This window comes from Osmerus eperlanus, chromosome 4 (assembly GCF_963692335.1).
Source record: "Osmerus eperlanus chromosome 4, fOsmEpe2.1, whole genome shotgun sequence".
Lineage (NCBI taxonomy): Eukaryota > Metazoa > Chordata > Actinopteri > Osmeriformes > Osmeridae > Osmerus > Osmerus eperlanus.
In genome coordinates, this window is record NC_085021.1 from 14,992,190 (window position 1) to 15,009,119 (window position 16,930).

The 16,930-nt window shown below is 43.3% G+C and overlaps 2 protein-coding genes across 2 annotated transcripts; both read right to left on the minus strand.

Moving 5' to 3' along the window:
* Positions 1-24: 24 nt before the first annotated feature.
* Positions 25-4,927, minus strand: LOC134018996 (protein-serine O-palmitoleoyltransferase porcupine-like). The gene is made up of 15 exons (XM_062459442.1): positions 4,779-4,927; positions 4,055-4,210; positions 3,722-3,914; positions 3,522-3,565; positions 3,232-3,413; positions 3,001-3,131; positions 2,880-2,900; positions 2,554-2,568; positions 2,312-2,437; positions 2,109-2,209; positions 1,845-1,921; positions 1,699-1,762; positions 1,445-1,530; positions 1,232-1,342; positions 25-1,119 (listed from the first exon to the last, which is right to left on the minus strand). The coding sequence occupies exons 2-15, from the start codon at positions 4,188-4,190 to the stop codon at positions 1,018-1,020; spliced, it is 1,389 nt and encodes a 462-aa protein (XP_062315426.1). The 5' UTR covers positions 4,191-4,210; positions 4,779-4,927; the 3' UTR covers positions 25-1,017.
* A 634-nt stretch (positions 4,928-5,561) lies between these two features.
* Positions 5,562-9,355, minus strand: LOC134018998 (zinc finger protein Xfin-like). Its single transcript, XM_062459444.1, has 2 exons — positions 9,237-9,355; positions 5,562-7,448 (listed from the first exon to the last, which is right to left on the minus strand). The coding sequence occupies exon 2, from the start codon at positions 7,433-7,435 to the stop codon at positions 6,488-6,490; it is 948 nt and encodes a 315-aa protein (XP_062315428.1). The 5' UTR covers positions 7,436-7,448; positions 9,237-9,355; the 3' UTR covers positions 5,562-6,487.
* Positions 9,356-16,930: the final 7,575 nt, after the last annotated feature.

Here is a 16,930-nt window from a genome sequence, read left to right on the forward strand (position 1 = left end):
TCATAAATATGTTATGTCATGTGGCCGTAAAAAAAACAAGGATGGCAATTTAGATTTCTTATAAAACTTTATTAAAAGCTCCTGTCAGTAACTTAATATCTAAAGTAAAAGTTCCACAACAAAGAAACTAAATTTGATCAATATTTTAGAACAGTGGAAAGAGGATGTGTGGTAAGGCTGTACACTTTATCATTTGTAACATGAATAATGAAACATGCCTATAGTCCGCAGCATACTGAATAGTCACTTTATAACCACGGAGATACAGGGGAGTCCTACATTTAATGTTACAACATTAAAATGGGAACATATCTTGAACATTTTCTGATGAACAATTACTGATCAGACAACCACATTGAAAGGATCAAATAACACATACTAAACGTAAAATAACATACCACAAGAAATTATTCTATAATTGAAATAATTAAATAACACCAGCCTGTCATTTGCAAAAACATTCTGGATTGTAAATTACACTACCTTAAACCTCTTATCTGTGCTTTGTCTACACAATGATAAACGGTCTCTTATTTGAAACTAGGGATTGCATGCTAAAGAAATAAGTGTTTAATACACATAGCAAATATTTCTTTATATACAAAAAAGGAACAACCATAGAGGAAGAGCATCCTTTACCAGTCAACTGTAAACTGGGTAGCAAGATAACAAGTACATAGGATGGCGTGGGAGGCTGATCACCTCCATACTGACAGTTACTGATTGCGAATCGCAGAGGCATATGCAACGTCTGTCACAAATCCAGTTCAGGTAGAACGATGTTCTGAGGACGGAGAAGGGCATTATTTCAAGTGTATCAAAAATAGTCACCAGCAGGATGTAGAGTAGATTGGATAGGCCATGTCCTGAGCACTTTTGGTTTTGAGGAGAAAGTTGAAAGCCATGAGCTCTACGTGTCCCGTGCACAAGGATTTCACAGTGCAGGAGGGACGCCCCTGTTCCATCAAGCCCCTCTCATTATTGCTCGCCTTCTTTCTCCCTCAGTCCACAGCTCTATTAAAGGGTGATCCGGTAGACCACCCAGCAACCAAAAGTCAGCCAGTGAGACATCCAGCTCAGGTCAGTCCACTTCTGAATCGTGTGGTTGGCCACATCGCCCTGTAGAAGGAGACGGAGGGAGGAACCTCTATGAAGAGCTGGAAGTAAAGGCTAGCGGTTCTGCGTGTGATCTGCACAGTCCCATACTGTGTAGTCTTGAAATTGTACCTACCTCATCATCATCCATATAGTCCACACTGGAGTTAAAGACAGAGCCCAGGTAGGCCAGGTGGAGCACTGCCAGGGCACTGAAGGCAATATTAATGATGTATACCCACAGGGTCTGTTCAGAGGGAGGGGGAAACGTCATGGAGAAAGACATGGACAGAGAGGCAAAGGTATTCTCGGATCGGTAAGATCCACATAGATTAAATTATTGCAATACCTTTTTGTTCTGGTGATTGCAGTTTGCCCCGCATTTCTTTGACAGAATACATGCGTTGAAAATTGTTGCTAGTCTCTTCCGCAAAACTGAAAAGACAGAAATACAATGAGACAGAGCTACGCTTGCCATATCCCACCAACACAGGTCTTTACAAAAATGTATGAGGGACCAAGTGAGGTCAATTGAATTGTCACTAGAACATCTCTCTTGTGCAAAGTGCAGAAAACCGAGGACTAGGTCACATGGCATCTTACCGTGCTCGATGTATGTGATGAACCCCAGAGACAGCAGGACTGCACCCAGATGGAAGCTCAGACCCTTCACATCAAAAGTTTCAAGAGTCAGGAACACAGGAGGTTAAGTCATACTTGGCTGGAATAGAGTACAAAAACATACTCACATGCAACAGTGCACTGGCTGTGTATGTCACCAGGATGGCAGGAAACGTTCCAAGACTGAGAGCACTTGTGAAAACATCTGTTCAATCAGAAACAATTTTTTCAGTTCTCAAGCCAGGACATGCGGTTATTATTATGAAGAAACTATACATTCAAAAACATGAAAATAAAAACATTAGCTACATACATGTAGTACAGTTGCACGGTTATCAAATGAAGAAGAACATTTTTGAAATGCACAGCCCCATGTTCACATTAAAACTTACAGGTGTTTAGCCATCTGGACATGGGCAGATTCCAGGAAGTTACCACTTCCACCATAGACCTTGGGATCTCAACATTCAGGGGCTTGGCCACAGTCATATCCCTGAAGAATAAAGGGCAGTCATGTATACTGGGAAATCTGACGGCTGAATTGAATGAATGTGTACTGATTAGTCCGGTATCAAGCTGCTTTCATGGCACTGACCATTTGAGGTTGTCCTTATCCTCAGTGAAGCCTGCTCCTGCCAGAGTAGTGGTTGTTTCACTTAGGTAACTGACAAAATAGTTGCTGAAGTGAAAGGAGACTGCATTTTCATAGGCCAGCAGCCACCTAAACAAAGTTCAGAAGAAGGCCATACCCTTCGGTTACAACGTAAACACAAAGGTTACACATCACCATGTGTAAAATAAACTTTGTCGTTAATGAGTGAGGAATGAAAAACATACCTTGCCCCAAAGCCTCTGAGAACCACATCATTAAAAGAGAATGTTGAGCGATTAATCACTTATCAACACTTATGTAACTAACACACATTTGAAAGTCTTACCATGTTTGTGTGCATCATGGTGTGTGTGGGCAAGGGAGAGACAGTAAGTAGGATGTGGAAATTCTGGGGTGGGTTTGATGGGGGTACAGACGTGCAGGTGATGGGGGAGGTGTCCCAGCTGGTAAATTGGGAATGCACATGCAGTACAGAAACAGATGAAACAGGACACATAAAACAAAAATGCAATGAGAGATATAGTATATTATTAATAAAATACATAATTACCTGATCTTCCTTTTCTTTTTGCTGGAGCCCAGAAACAGTGAGAGAATGTGGAAGCGTTAAAAACGAATGCAAAACTAATGAGGCAGTAAGCAAGAACTATGGAGTTAGGAAGTCAACCAACCTGCGTAGCAGCTTATCCCCATAGATGGGGATGAAGTAAGGAAAAAGGTAGGGGGCGACACAGTTAGAGATGACCAGACAAAGCTGGCTTTTCACCCAGCTGATGCACACTTTGGCTGTCCAGGAGAAACTCTGTCAACGAGGAGAGAAACACAGACACCAGAATTTGTCCTTCTTTTTCTACTACCTCATTGATCTATCCTAACACCCCTCATTACGTTTAGGATCTTACCAGCTTGTGCCCTTCTAGGGCCTCTCTGTAGCTATTGAAGCTGATCCAGGGACCAAAGATGACAGTTCCCACAAAATAGATATAGCCCATGAACTCTATAGGTGACGGCACATTGGTCACAACGCCCCTGTCCAGGTCAAAGGCCAGAGATACGGCCTTCATCGCAACAACCATTTGGGAACCTGGACCAACAGATTACAGTTATGAAACATTCACTGAATACCAATTGTTTTGTTCACCTACCAAAGACATCAGACACAACAACATAAGACTTAAGGCATGTGACTTGCCTCTCATTTTGTGCCAGGTGGTGGTGTCCATCATATGCAACTCTCTGGAGAAAAGAAGAGAAGAGGAACGCATCCTTTCAGTCCGGATTCGAATTTACAGTTAAACAAATAGGAAAACAAACACAATATCGTATATCTGCTTTCACTTCATAAGACAGGTGACTTAGTGCCAGAGAGGGCTGAGCCCAGGGCTCACTTACCCCAGCAGCAGGTATATGAGCACAGTGATTGATATGAAGGAGCCTCGACAGCTGGAGTGTCGGCACAGGAAGAGGATGAGGTAGCAGAGGAGGCTGAGCAGCACCACCCACACCATGTGGAGCTCAAAGAACAAGTAGAGGGTGTAAAAACCTCCTGCAACTGTGCTTAGGTGCTTTACATAGGATGGGAGACCTGGCCACAGGCAAAAACAAAGGAGTATACTTTCAGTCATTCTTAGGCATCTTACAAATCCTTATTTCATGAATGTCAAAAGGACCTGGGTCAAACACCAAAAACCTGCTACTTTTTAAATGAATAAAGTGGAATCTCACCCAACATCCAGAGGATTCGACAAAGCAGACAGATGACCAGAAGCTGCCACACCTGTTCCAGGCCCTGCTGAGCCGTGGGCAGCAGGCAGCCCTCTGCAAGCTCTTGGAAGAACTCCTGTCTGCTAAAGGCTGCCATCACACCATGCACTCACACACCTGACAGGAAAAACAAATCAGTGTAACTCATATGGTACCAACCCTTCAGTTGTCACTTACCCATCTCAATGTGAAATGTGCCAGCAGCCAGACGACAAACTACATATCCCACCATGCACCGCGACTGACACCAGACATCCCCCCCACATCCGTGCTGTGCACTAACCATCCACTGCGGGGTTTAACGATGTCAACGATCTCATATGACTACAAATGCTATTGTTGGGGTGTTTTTACCCACTTATGTGAGTGAATCCATTAAAGAACAGAGCTATAAATTGACGATATCGCAGGGGAGACACATTGCTCACTGTAAAGATCATGAGCTAGCTTCCCTGTTTTATGCGCAGTGCAGTTATCTTCATATCTGTTTTCCTATAACTAGACCCTTTGGCTTTAGAACGGTTACTGACTATTACTGGTGACAATGGTCAATCGTGAACCCAGACAACCGCTCTCACAGAAGCAAGCAGTTCAAATAGTATACGTGACCCCTCATCATGTGCCTGCTGTCCCTCAGCACATCACTGTCACAGACACTCATTGCTGCGCTTTCAGTGCTTCTTACCCCAATGAATCTGCAGCAAGTTATTCCGTAAAACGTGTAATTCAGCCCGTCTCATAAAACATAACTTGTCACATCTGTTTCATTAACATTATATCCAGATGCTGGTAATCTGAAGAACTCCAATGGTCAACAGCATCAGCAGCTTCTGTCACTCATGATCGTACTCATTCAGAGCTGCCCTAGGATAGATACGGTCCAATCATTTTCTTGGCTCGAGAAATGTAACCAATCGTTGCTGTCGTTGGCACCAAGTGCACCCGCAGAGCGAATCATAAACGATATGAATCAACGGTAGTTGGTTTGAACCAATGAGATATGTACACCAAATAACATGTTCCGCCCTCTAACCCAAACCGATACGGGACTAGTTTCGATGAGTGGTGTGCCATAGTAGTCTATAATTTAATCAAACTGAACTGATTTACTTCTTTACGCAACTATACGCTCTTTAACCCTAGTGTTATCTTCGGGTCATTCTGACCCATCAGTCATTGTGACCCACCGTCGTATTGCGACAGATTTACCGCATACAAAGACAAAGTGAAGCATTTTCTTTTAACCGTTGGGCTGTCTCAGACCCCCCACATTGCAAAGGTTAAAAGAAAATTATTTTAATTTGTTTTTGTATTGGGTAAAATTGGGTAAACACAACGATGGTTCGTTATGAACCTTTGGGTCATGTGACCCGAAGGCAGCACGAGGGTTAAAGAATGATTACCTCTGTGAATAACATTAGGTGAAAAAGTTTACAATCTGTGAGACACATTTTACACGTGGGTGATATTTTTATTTGTTTTGAAATGTAACTGTCCAATTTGAATCTTTGAACGAAGTTGCATGTCTCTTCTATTATATACGGTGTAACATCAAGGACATAAGGAAAATCTTTAATCAAGTAATTATTCAACAAACCATAATTACATTTACATAGAGGAGTCTCCTACTACAATTGCTTGACAGTAATTGACTTGTGTGAACATGGAGTTAAAGCCACTGAAATATGATATACTGATGCAATCTATTGTCTGGGGCAGTGGGTAATTCAGTTTCATCATCAACATCATGTGTTACTGAGTGAATTATTTGGTTTCCTCCTTTAACATGTATTACAAAACAACAAGATTGTAATCCTTGGAGGTGGTGAACAGGCACACACATCAGGTAGAGGTGTCAAGGTCAGTAGTCTACTAGCCCACTGCATTACCATGTGGCTGTACAAATAGGCATCTATAAAGCATATTTACATGATGCTTTACAGATTGGCAACATTTACAAGGTTATCATGGTTACATTCATTGTATACAATGGATACAGGCACTAGGAATGTTTCAATGACAGCCTAAATGAAACTGCCTATGTTGTGATGAAGAACAGAAGACAAGTTATTTTAAACAATGAGTAGCCCTCAACTTCCAATGCCCCCAAAAAAGAGAAGAAGAGACGCCACATAAAAGAAAAAATATGGAATTCGAAAAATGGAACACTAAAGTGCAGCTCAGAATGTTTTCATATCATGGTCTCTAGTAGACTTCCATTAAAATGTTATCAAAATAACTCATGCAAACATTTTTGCATGAAAACACATTTGCATGATACAATACAATATTACATACATCTGTGGATGCATTGACAAAGTATGTGTGAAGATACAGTATTATAATCTATAACTTTGACGATAATAACGATCATTAATTCAACAAAATGTGTCATCACAGCACAACCTCTATGTCATAAGCTATTCGATGCATTTTGGGTGGTTTCTTGTGCACAGACCATAACTCCTCTTCCTGCCCCAAGGCTGAAGTCATAGGAACAGAAAGATGCCTTTTCATCTCTTTCTTTTCTTTCTTCTTCTTCTTCTTCTTCTTGGACACATTGAAATTTACTGGCGAAAAGCGGTTTGAGTTGAATGAACTCTGATTAGTCAACCTAGGCATTTGACTGAGTTTTTGTTCAAGTTGCTGTTGCAGTTTGTCCTGAAGCCTATACTGACGCAGGACATCAGACTTAGGAGCTATGTGATTAGGCATGGCAGGTGTTTGGTTTAAAGCCAAAACCACAGTCTGAGTTTCAGTCTCCTGTGAAGGAATAGGCTCTGGGTCAGAGTCGGAGTCATGCTCCAAGTCAGGAGGAAGTAGAGTTGGGCCTTCCACGAATGGGAGCACATGCTTCTGGCAGAACAGCACACCGCATGTCTTGCAGCGGTACATCTCTTCTTTACAATGGATAGACTGATGGCGCTTTAGGTTGTGGTGTGTGGTAAAGGAGCGCTCGCACTGGTCACAAGGGTAAGGGCGCTCACCTGTGTGGACACGCTGGTGCTCGTTGTAGTGGCTGCGGCTCAAGAAGCGTTTACCACACACACCACAGGGAAAAGGCCTCTCTTCATCATGAAACTGCTTGTGTCTCACAAGTTGAGGGAAGGTAAAGAAGTTCTGTTGGCATTTGTCACAGTGATAGTAGCCCCCAGGAGCGTCCATTGTGGGTGGTATCAGTACCGGGAGGGGGCGCTTGAATACTTGAGGCAGCAGTGCTGGTATTTTGAATGTTGGTGTTGACAACCCTTTCTTAATCACTGGCAGTTTGTGCTGCTCTGTTCCAGTAACAGAAAGCAAAGTATCGTTCACTTTCACTGCTGACGCCATCTCCTCCGCCATGTCTCCTCAAACTCTGGAGGGAAAACGAAAGAAATGATATACATTAGTGACGTTACGCTCGAAGCCGTGCTCATGAAGCGGTATCGACTTTTCGAAGCAATGGGTACCGATTCAAGTGTCGAGCGGGGCTTCAAATGGGCAAATAACACGTGATCACCCATCGAAGCTTCGGACGTCACACGAGCAGCTGACAGTGTCGTGCTACAGTCCATTAGGATCCGAAACAAACAGCGTTTGATTCAAACACTTAAGACATCAGAAATCAGTAATATTCGTAGGTTATAGAGAGGAGACATTTACGGATGCTATAGAATACATTAATTGACAGAGCCAGAGATACAGATATATTGCCAGTGCTAGATAGACAGAGATAGATACAGATGTGAGAGAGTAGGTGTAATCAAGCACATACAACTTTCTCTAGTTTTGCCAGCCTTCAAATGTGGCCATCCCTTTCCCGGTTGCAATATATACTTCCACTAAAACGAGGTCAAAGGTTTTGATCTCAATCTTAGACTGAGGGGCAGCGCTCCCACCACAAGGCCATACTCAACCTAGCTGACCATGTGAATAATGCTACCAGAACCTAAATATAAATGTTATGAATGTAAAGTAGCAAAGACGTTACGTTGTTTATAATACAAGATATACGATAACAGATTTTTGACACTTGCACATCGAAACATTTGCCACATAACGGCTAAAGACGCACTTGTTCCAGGAGTACAACGGTACTTAAGAAAGATTTGTCGGATCAGATGTCAGTTCATTTCCTCCAGGAACACAATGACAATTATTGAGGGACTTGTTGCACTTGTTGGTTAGTTGTAACTGATTTAACTACTTGTACTCGTTGTAAATTATATTATTGTTGCTTGCTCCAGGTTTACTCTAGCACTTTCAAGGATCATGTTGTTTAATTGTAATTTGTTTAACTACATGCTCTTCTGGTTCTAGCCATTGGCACTTAATTGCTTTTCAGTGTATGCTTCATGTTTTGGCTACCCACAATGTTTTTGGGGCTATCTCGTTGTTTATGATCATGGACTTATGCACTTTTTGTAAAGTTATTTTTTGTAAGTCGCTTTGGATAAAAGCGTCTGCTAAATGAATAAATGTAAATAACCTTAATTTATCAAATGGATGACGATTGTGACACTAACGTGTCGAGGACTTGACGTCACTCGATTCCTTCAATCTCTCGATACACTCGCCATACCATGAACTGACCAGCAGATGTCCCTATGAAGAAGATGTATCAAACACTTCGAAAAAGCGATACTTTTTTGATACAATTCTTTCAAATAGCTCGTTGCTTCGGAAAGCTTCGTTTCCCCCATCACTAATATACATATATAGGCCTACCTACAACGTATACTTGTAATGCACTAAGATAAGATATACATTTATTCGTCGCACAATGGAGAAATTCGGGATAAGAGGGACTACCAAGATAAGAGTTGAACACAACACTATAGGCTATTCGCGTTCATAGGCTGTATGAACATAACGCTAATGCTTAAAAGCTATTTGGCTGTAATATTAGTAACTTGACAGATTGTTCTTAAGTACACCTCTCCATGTATCTCTAGTTACTTTGCAGGTAAAAGTAACTCGGTACGCTTATTTATGGTTAGCTAGCCATCAGCCCACCAAGCAAACGGTGAACCAGGGCACATGGTAGGGGACGCAAAGCACACAGCGAGGGTGACGGATGTTTTACAGGATATACAGTAGTTCATAAAAGGAAATAACGTGCAAAAGTGATTTTAAATCATAGCCACATTTGTCCGGGTCTTACCGCTATATCGACGATTCAAAAGCAACAGCTGCAAACTTGAGGTGGCTTTGTTTGGGTGCGACGGCTGTAGGCTACTTGCATATTTCTGGTGCAACTACACAATCCGCGTGAAACCAAGATGCAATGTAGGTTCCTATGTGCAATAGTTCCTGTTGAAACTAATCTTACTTAATAGAAAAGCATCAATACACACAATAGTTCTGCCGTGAAATCGTTGACATTGATTTTATTTGTATCTGTTGACACCGACAGAAAAAAGCACGCGTGTAAATATAATTAGTCTAGGGACTACTGTACTTAATTTACTGTCCAAAATAGGTTACAATAGCCGACGACACTGACTATCTGGTTGTAGATATAGCCTACTGATTTGAAATTAGAACTGTGTATCCCACTATAAATCAGTAACATACGAACATGCTTTGCATTTCACATTCACATAATCGTTGTTGTTGCATTAAGAAGAAAATGTTGCTAGGTGTCGCTGTAGCCTAAATTAATTCATTCAGACATGCTTGTTTGTAGCATATGAGTGAGAAGTGGTAAAAGACTGATCATAGACTGCAGTCCAGACACAATCGTGGACATTTCTCAGCCATGCTTTTTCAGAGCCGGATCAATATTGTATCATATAATTGTTTTACTCTACTGAGAGAAACAGACCTCAACACCACTCACTCACTCTGCTTTAACATTTGTTATATGATTGAACTTGTGAGCTGTGGCAGCAGGATCGGTTACCTGTGGAGTGAACTAGTCTGTAAATGGTTCTTTGTTTGGCTTGTGTCTCAAGTATTTGGCATTAGCTGTTTTCCTCCCCCCTCTTCCTCACTCCTCCCCTCAAGGTGACTCTACTCCATCTGCCCCTTTCTTTCTCTTGCCAATCCCCCTTTAAAAGTCTTCTCTACAACAACAATTCTGGGATACCTTTCAGATTGTGACTCCTTTGTCAACACCGATATCTGTCAATATCTCACATGCTTATCTCGTGTCTTGTGTTTGGAGAGTGTAACAAGGCACTTTAATGTTGAAACAATCAGGTTGTGTGTGTCTGTGTGTGTGTGAGAGAGAGTGAGAGATAGAGAGAGATAGAGAGAGTGAGAGGGATGTGAGTGTGTGAGAGAAAAGAGACCTAGCAACGCAATAGAGTGATGTAAAAGGTATTTGAAATAACCAATTTCATCTCTCTTACTCTGACCAGACAGTACCCTCAATCTGTCATTTAATGTTAGCATCATCTAAGCCACTGCCAAGGTGACTTTCTTTACTCTCTAGGACAGATCGTGCAATGTAATAGTTTATCTGTTGCCTCCTTCATCTACCCACTCAACATCCCCAGTCTAATTACCCTTAACTTCACCCCTCCTTGCATCAGTCCCTTGTCTAAGGGATAGAGGTGATGTATGTGGTTGGTCGTGTTGGGGTGAAGGCAGAGTGGTGGGGAGGGAAGGAGAGGGGACAGACAGGCTAAGAATGGTCCTATCATGGTTCACAGTCTGCTGATACCCTCACTGCTTATCTAGGACGTGTACAGTCTCAATACCCTGCCTCTCTGGTGTGTTACAGTTAAGAGCATAATTGTCCTATCAATGGCTAAAGCGACCCGTATTCATTTACCACTTGTGCCCATTAGCTGTGAATGGGGGCTTTTCCGTGCTTAGTCCCACAGTCCCATGTTTGACTCCTCTGCGGCTCAGACATGGCGTGTTGTTACCTATGTTGTATTATTGTTGTCAGCCTCCTCTGTTCATATAGAGCCACTCCGCCCACGGGCTCAAGCTTGTCCAGGTTTGGAAAGTCGGAGCTGTCTGCAACACCATCACTCAGCCGTGTGGTGAAGGGTTGAGCCACTACAACACAATTACACATTTATTTCTGCTAGTCTCCCCTCCCCCACTTCATCTCTCCCCCACGCTACACCTCCCTCTCCCTCCCTCTCTCTTTCAGTCTGCCTCTCTTTCTCTGCTCTTCATACCCTGCTGCACACACAATTCCTCTCTATAGTCTCTCCCTCTCTATAGTCTCTCCCTCCTTTCCTTCATTCCCTTCCATCACCTCTTGACATGGTTCAAATTCCTCCTATCAAGTCTTACTCTGTCTTTCCCTCTGTCTTTCTTTCCCGCCCTTTCATTTTCTGCCTCTCATCCTCTCTTCTCCCTTCTCTCTCTCTGTATAGTGCAGGGGCAGAGGAGAAAAATGAAAGAGGCACTGAACTGAGGGGTTGGCGAGAGAGGAAAGAGAGAAAAAGAAAAAGGAAAAAGAACATGAAGTAATGTGGTGAGGAGAGAGGAAGACAGTGGGGTGGGTATAGCTCAACTAACTGGGGTCCTCTCACCGAGGAATAGAGAGTGAAGGAAAGACTGGCTAATGATGTATTGATCTGGCTCAGCCCGGGGCCACATAACTCTAATTGTGTGTGTGTGTGTGTGTCTCTCTCTGTGTGTGTGGGTGCACAAGACAGATAAAAAAAAATAGATAAAAGGGGTTTACTTGTACCTGAGTTGGATACTTTGTGTCCTATTGTGTTTTTAGGGATTCACTTTGTGTCCGGGACAGTACAGAGGCCTGTGCTTTCATTTAGTTTCAGCAGTGGAATTGTGATGTGTGTCAATGGTATGTCATGCATATTCATACTACACTTCACCTCTTAGATTACCTATCCTCCACCGTCATTAGATACACAGCTGTCACTGTCTTGATCATACAGTAAACTGTTTTATTTTTCCAGTCGATTGGTTCCTTGAGGTAGAGCTAAGGCTTGAGAACAGTGTTAGTATGACCAGTAATATTGCCTGATCAAGAGCAGAAAGGCCATGTAACATCACTGAGGATGGATAGATAGGGAGAAGGAAAGAAATGTACTTATTTACTTTTTTATTCTGTGTGTAGGTGTATCTAGGATGTGTGTGTGTGTGTGTGTGTGTATATGTGCATAAGTGTATGTGTGTGTAGTGTAGGCGTGCGTGCGTTTGGAGTATGCATAAACCAGTGAAGGGTTTGTCGAATGCCAATAGAATATTGAATATCCAGCACTTCATCCTCCTTCCTGCTACTGTGGTAATATCTATCCCCGTCTGACAAGACCACACACAAATACATACACAAATTCTTTTTTTATTCCTGGGCAGTGTCTGCCTTCTACGTCTCTCATGCCACCTTCTCAGTTTCAACCATATTTCTCCCAAAATATCCACCTATCCCTCTTCTCATGCTCTCTTGGCCCTCTATCACCCACACATTCCCACAGCTCATCCTCTGCTGCTCTCTCTGCTCCTTGTAATGCCACGGACATGGTGTTCTCTCTGCTGGATCCTAATTAAGGAAATGTAGTCCAGTAGCATATTGGATATTGGAGAAGCTTTCTTCTTCAATGAAAATAAAGCCTCTCTCTCTGTATCTCTCTCCATGTCTCTCTTTCTCTATCTCTCTCTTGCACTCACATGCCCTCACATGCACTCACATGCACTCGCACGCACACACGCACACACACACACACACAGTCAGTGCTAATCCATCCCCTCACTCGTCCTTCCCTTGTGTGCTCCTCTGCTCCTACTCCACCTCCTCCATGTTAAGTCTGTTGTGACATGATAATGGAATGAGCTGGGAATTAGGAGAGGAGGAGAGGGAGTGGTGATGTGTGGACCAGAGACTGATGGGCTGACAGTAGGGAATAGAGCCAGAGGCCCCTCCTCCTCCTCATCTGATTTCCACAAAGAGCCATTTATGAAAGCAAGCAGTGCCTTGTGTATGATGAATACTAGATTTAGCCTAGTCCACCCTCTTTCCCTAGTCTTCCCTCCAATAATATTACATTGATAGACCATGGTTTATAGCATCTTTGGTCAACTTTGATCCATTCCACTTTCTGCCAACGAAGTAATGTCTCTCTCATCTTCCGACTAAATCTCCCTTAATATATTGGATTAAAGCCACACAATCGCTCTCATAACCATCCTCCCTCTCATCATTCCACTCAGTATTTCCCTTTCATCCTCATCCTTTGTCCCGCTCCCTCAATATTTCTATGTCCCCACCTCACACCCTCCGTCATTGGCTGTCTCCCGGGGCTATCGCCGCTCATGTCATCCCCTCCTCTGTGAAACCAGCTCTCCCTGCTCTGCGCCTCTGGAATGTAGATGATGCAGCTTCAAGGAAAACCTCCTTTGGTCCTCCCAGTTTCCCCTGCCTCCCTGCCCCCCTCCCCCCACTCTCTCACACCACTCACCTATTCAGTGACAGTATATATTCTTCAATTGACAGGTGAGTCGTCACACACAGGTATACATGGTTGGTAGATAGCCTGCTAGTCTCATTGAAGTGTATTATTTACCGACAGCCTATCCCTCGAAGCAGTAAATAAATAATGAGAACATTGTTAAAATTCTTCGGGTATTCCATCGCTCCCTCTTTCTTTGCCAGCCCTTCTCTTCCCTGCTCCCTCCAAAGCAAAGAGAAATCTTCAGAAAGGGATGGAAACCACTTTTATATGTGCCTATCCCACCTTTTCTTTAATCTATCCTGCCTTCTCTCAATTCTATTTAGTCAAATGCAGCTCATTCTGCTCATTTCCTTTTCTCAAATATACATGCATGGCATTTTCAATAAATGTTGACAAGACATAATTGGTTCTCTCCATAGGACTTTCACAGTTCCCTAGCCTTGTATATCATTGTCTGTTTATGTTATTTATTCAACATCTACACTGGTTTTGGTCTAGATTTACAAATACATAACGAGAGACAAGCAGGTGCAGAATTCAATAACTGATCAAATGTGTGTTAAGGTCATCTCTGTAGCACAGCTGGAGCCCTAGTGACAACATCTGCCCTTTGTAAAGATGCAAGAGTGAAAGGGATGGTGAGATGGCAGCCCCTGATATTTAGACTTGCCTATAGACTGTGGCAGTACTGCTGCCCCAGACTACTACATGTCATGAAGAGGAGACCACTATTTTCCACTATTTCTCTTTGCTGGTTGGTCTGACCTTTTCTGTGGAGATAGAGATCCACTGCAGCCTAGTTTATTAGGGCAGGATGTGACTGTGTGTGTGCATGTGTGTGTCTGTCTGTAATTGTGTGTGTGTATGTGTGTATGTACGTGTGTGTTCAGTAGAAAATGAACCCTACAATGTAGTCCAACATGGTGAACTGATGGTAAGCCTGTTGAGTCAGACACAGACACCGTGAAATCCTGTTTCTAACTGGCTCCCTGAGAGGGTCTAAGGTTCAATACACCACACAGAAGGTGTGACTACAAGTGGAGTTATCTACACAAGGAGGGAAGTGTGTCTGTGTCTGAGTGAGAAAAAGAGTGAAAGAGAGAGAGAGAGTTGGGGGGAAAGAGTTGACTGGCAGTGTGCTGACAAAGCAATGGCATGTTCTCTGCGCCTTGGTCAACTGATAAATTACTTTGAGGTAAATGGGAGGGTGAGAGTGATGACAGCTAATGATGATGGAAGACAGATAATGATGGGGAGAAAGGAATGCGGAAGGAGAAAGATAGCAGAACTTTTATTTTATAAAATGACCAAACAGAAGCCCAACCCGACAAGAGCATAGAACTGCTATTTTGATATTGTTTTTCTGATGTTAACACCACCATGCTTTGTGTCTGGCCTGACTGAACTAATCCCCGGTCCCCAAGACTGTCTCGTAATGCTGGCAGTACTTGGCAGTGAGATGGCTACAAATGTGCCATCCAAGCTCTTTTAAATAGAAAATTAGTATTGAGTTTGGAAATGTAGCTGGCTATTCAGAGGGGAGACATACGTGCTGGGAGAGCAAATCGAAAAGAAAAATACTAAAGGCAAAATAGAGGACGTGCATAGCTGTGCTAATGTGACCCACTGTCCTTATGTGTAGCCCAAATAAGCAAATGCTTTTTGTTATTGCGCATACTGCTAAATACACTCTGTCCACCCCACCACATCCATCCCCCCTCCACCACTCCCACACATCTCTTGGCATCATTCCATATCTGTAGATTCATCCCGTCACACCTGTTATACACTTTCTCTGTCTCCCTCCCGTTTCCCTCTCCTCTTCCCACTGTCTGTGTGCCAACCTTTCTCCTCATTTAAATTCACAGGCAGTCATGAGTGCTTTACCTGCTTTAGGCATTTATATCTACAGTGTATCCAAGCACTTCCTGCTTCCTTATGTATCCAATTGAATCTCAACTCCCAGGGACTTAAGGTGACTCTGAATTGCCTGTTTGTGTCACAGATAACTCAGAACTTAACACATGTTTCCTGATAGTGATACGGCATGAGTGCCTTTATACTGCATTCGCTTTAATCTACATCATTTGCCTCCTGCATAATTCCCAGTCCACCTGTACTGGCTGGAATAAAATAAAAGACATACTGGAGCTTGCCCCTACTAGCCTGTGGAGAGGCAGACAGAAAGAAAAAGAGAGGTGCATAAAGAGAGAGAGGGAGAGAGAGGTAGGGGTAGCATGTAGGAGGAGGAGGACAAGGAGGAGGGTGGGAGGGTAGCAAATGAGGTGAGGGCAAAAATATGGGGGGCCAGAGGAGGGAGCGGTTGCCTATTCTGTAAAGAGAGAGAGAGGAAGAGAAACTAAGGGAGGGTGGAATAGAAATAGAAACACAGAGAGAGAGGGGGAGAGGGATAGAAGGAGAGGACAGTGTTGCATCCAGAAGAATTCAGCAGCAGTCATGCTTCATGGTGCGACGTGCAGATCAGCAGGCTCCTTACCGCTGGGCAGAACCGCCTTTGTGTTCCCCGCTGCAGTGGGGGAGCACATTTACCGTCGCGCCTGAGGGGAGAAGCCAAGAAGTCTCCTCCAATCAGTCGCCAGTTATTTCTCTCATCTTCAGAGTCTGGCTGATGGTGATTTATGATCAACCTAACAGATGCTCTGCTCTCTCCTCAACATAGCAACCACCTGGAATAATCCCAGCACTGTTGTTCTTCAAGACAAACATTGGATTCTTACTGAATGTTCAGCAGACAGACGGTGGATTACTACAGAGTCAATGCTTTGGGGGTTTTCCTCTGCAAGAGGAAGAAGGAAGAACTTTTTTCAAGCCTAGCACAGGACACAATGTGACAGAAGTCCTTCATCGCTTACATACTACTCCTGTCTGAAAGAGGACAATACTTTTTCCCATATAATTGATCATCCCCACATTTCCCATGTTCTCTCTCCTTCTTTAGTTTATTTCCCCTGTTCCAGGTCCTGACCCCAGGCCAGTGACATAGCAGGCAATGTGTGACAGCAGATATCTGACTCTAGAAAGCAGGTAGGTGTAGTGTTCACATCCAATTTTCACATGGTGATGGAGAGAGTAGAGAAGCCTTGGGACATTTGACACGCCTGCTTGATTTGTAGCACCTGCTGTGGCTGTCTGACACAGTTCTGGAGCTAGACAGACTAATGTGTGCTATCTAGTCTACAGGCTGCAATGCTGTCTGGGAAACAAGCTGGGAGTGGTTCTTACTAGGAGTGTGATTTGTGTTGATGGTTTCTGGGAGAGAGCTGGTGGTACATAGTGTGCTGGAGCCCGGGAGGGACTCCAGTGTGGGATTACACAATCTATCTGGGGAGCATGCAGGTGTAGAAAAGCTTTGAATGAGGATTACACTAACACCTTGTTGCTAAGAGCAGGGATACAGTAATGTACTTGGCTCTCACTGCTCAGTGATGTCCAGGCTGCAGGGTCTATCTGG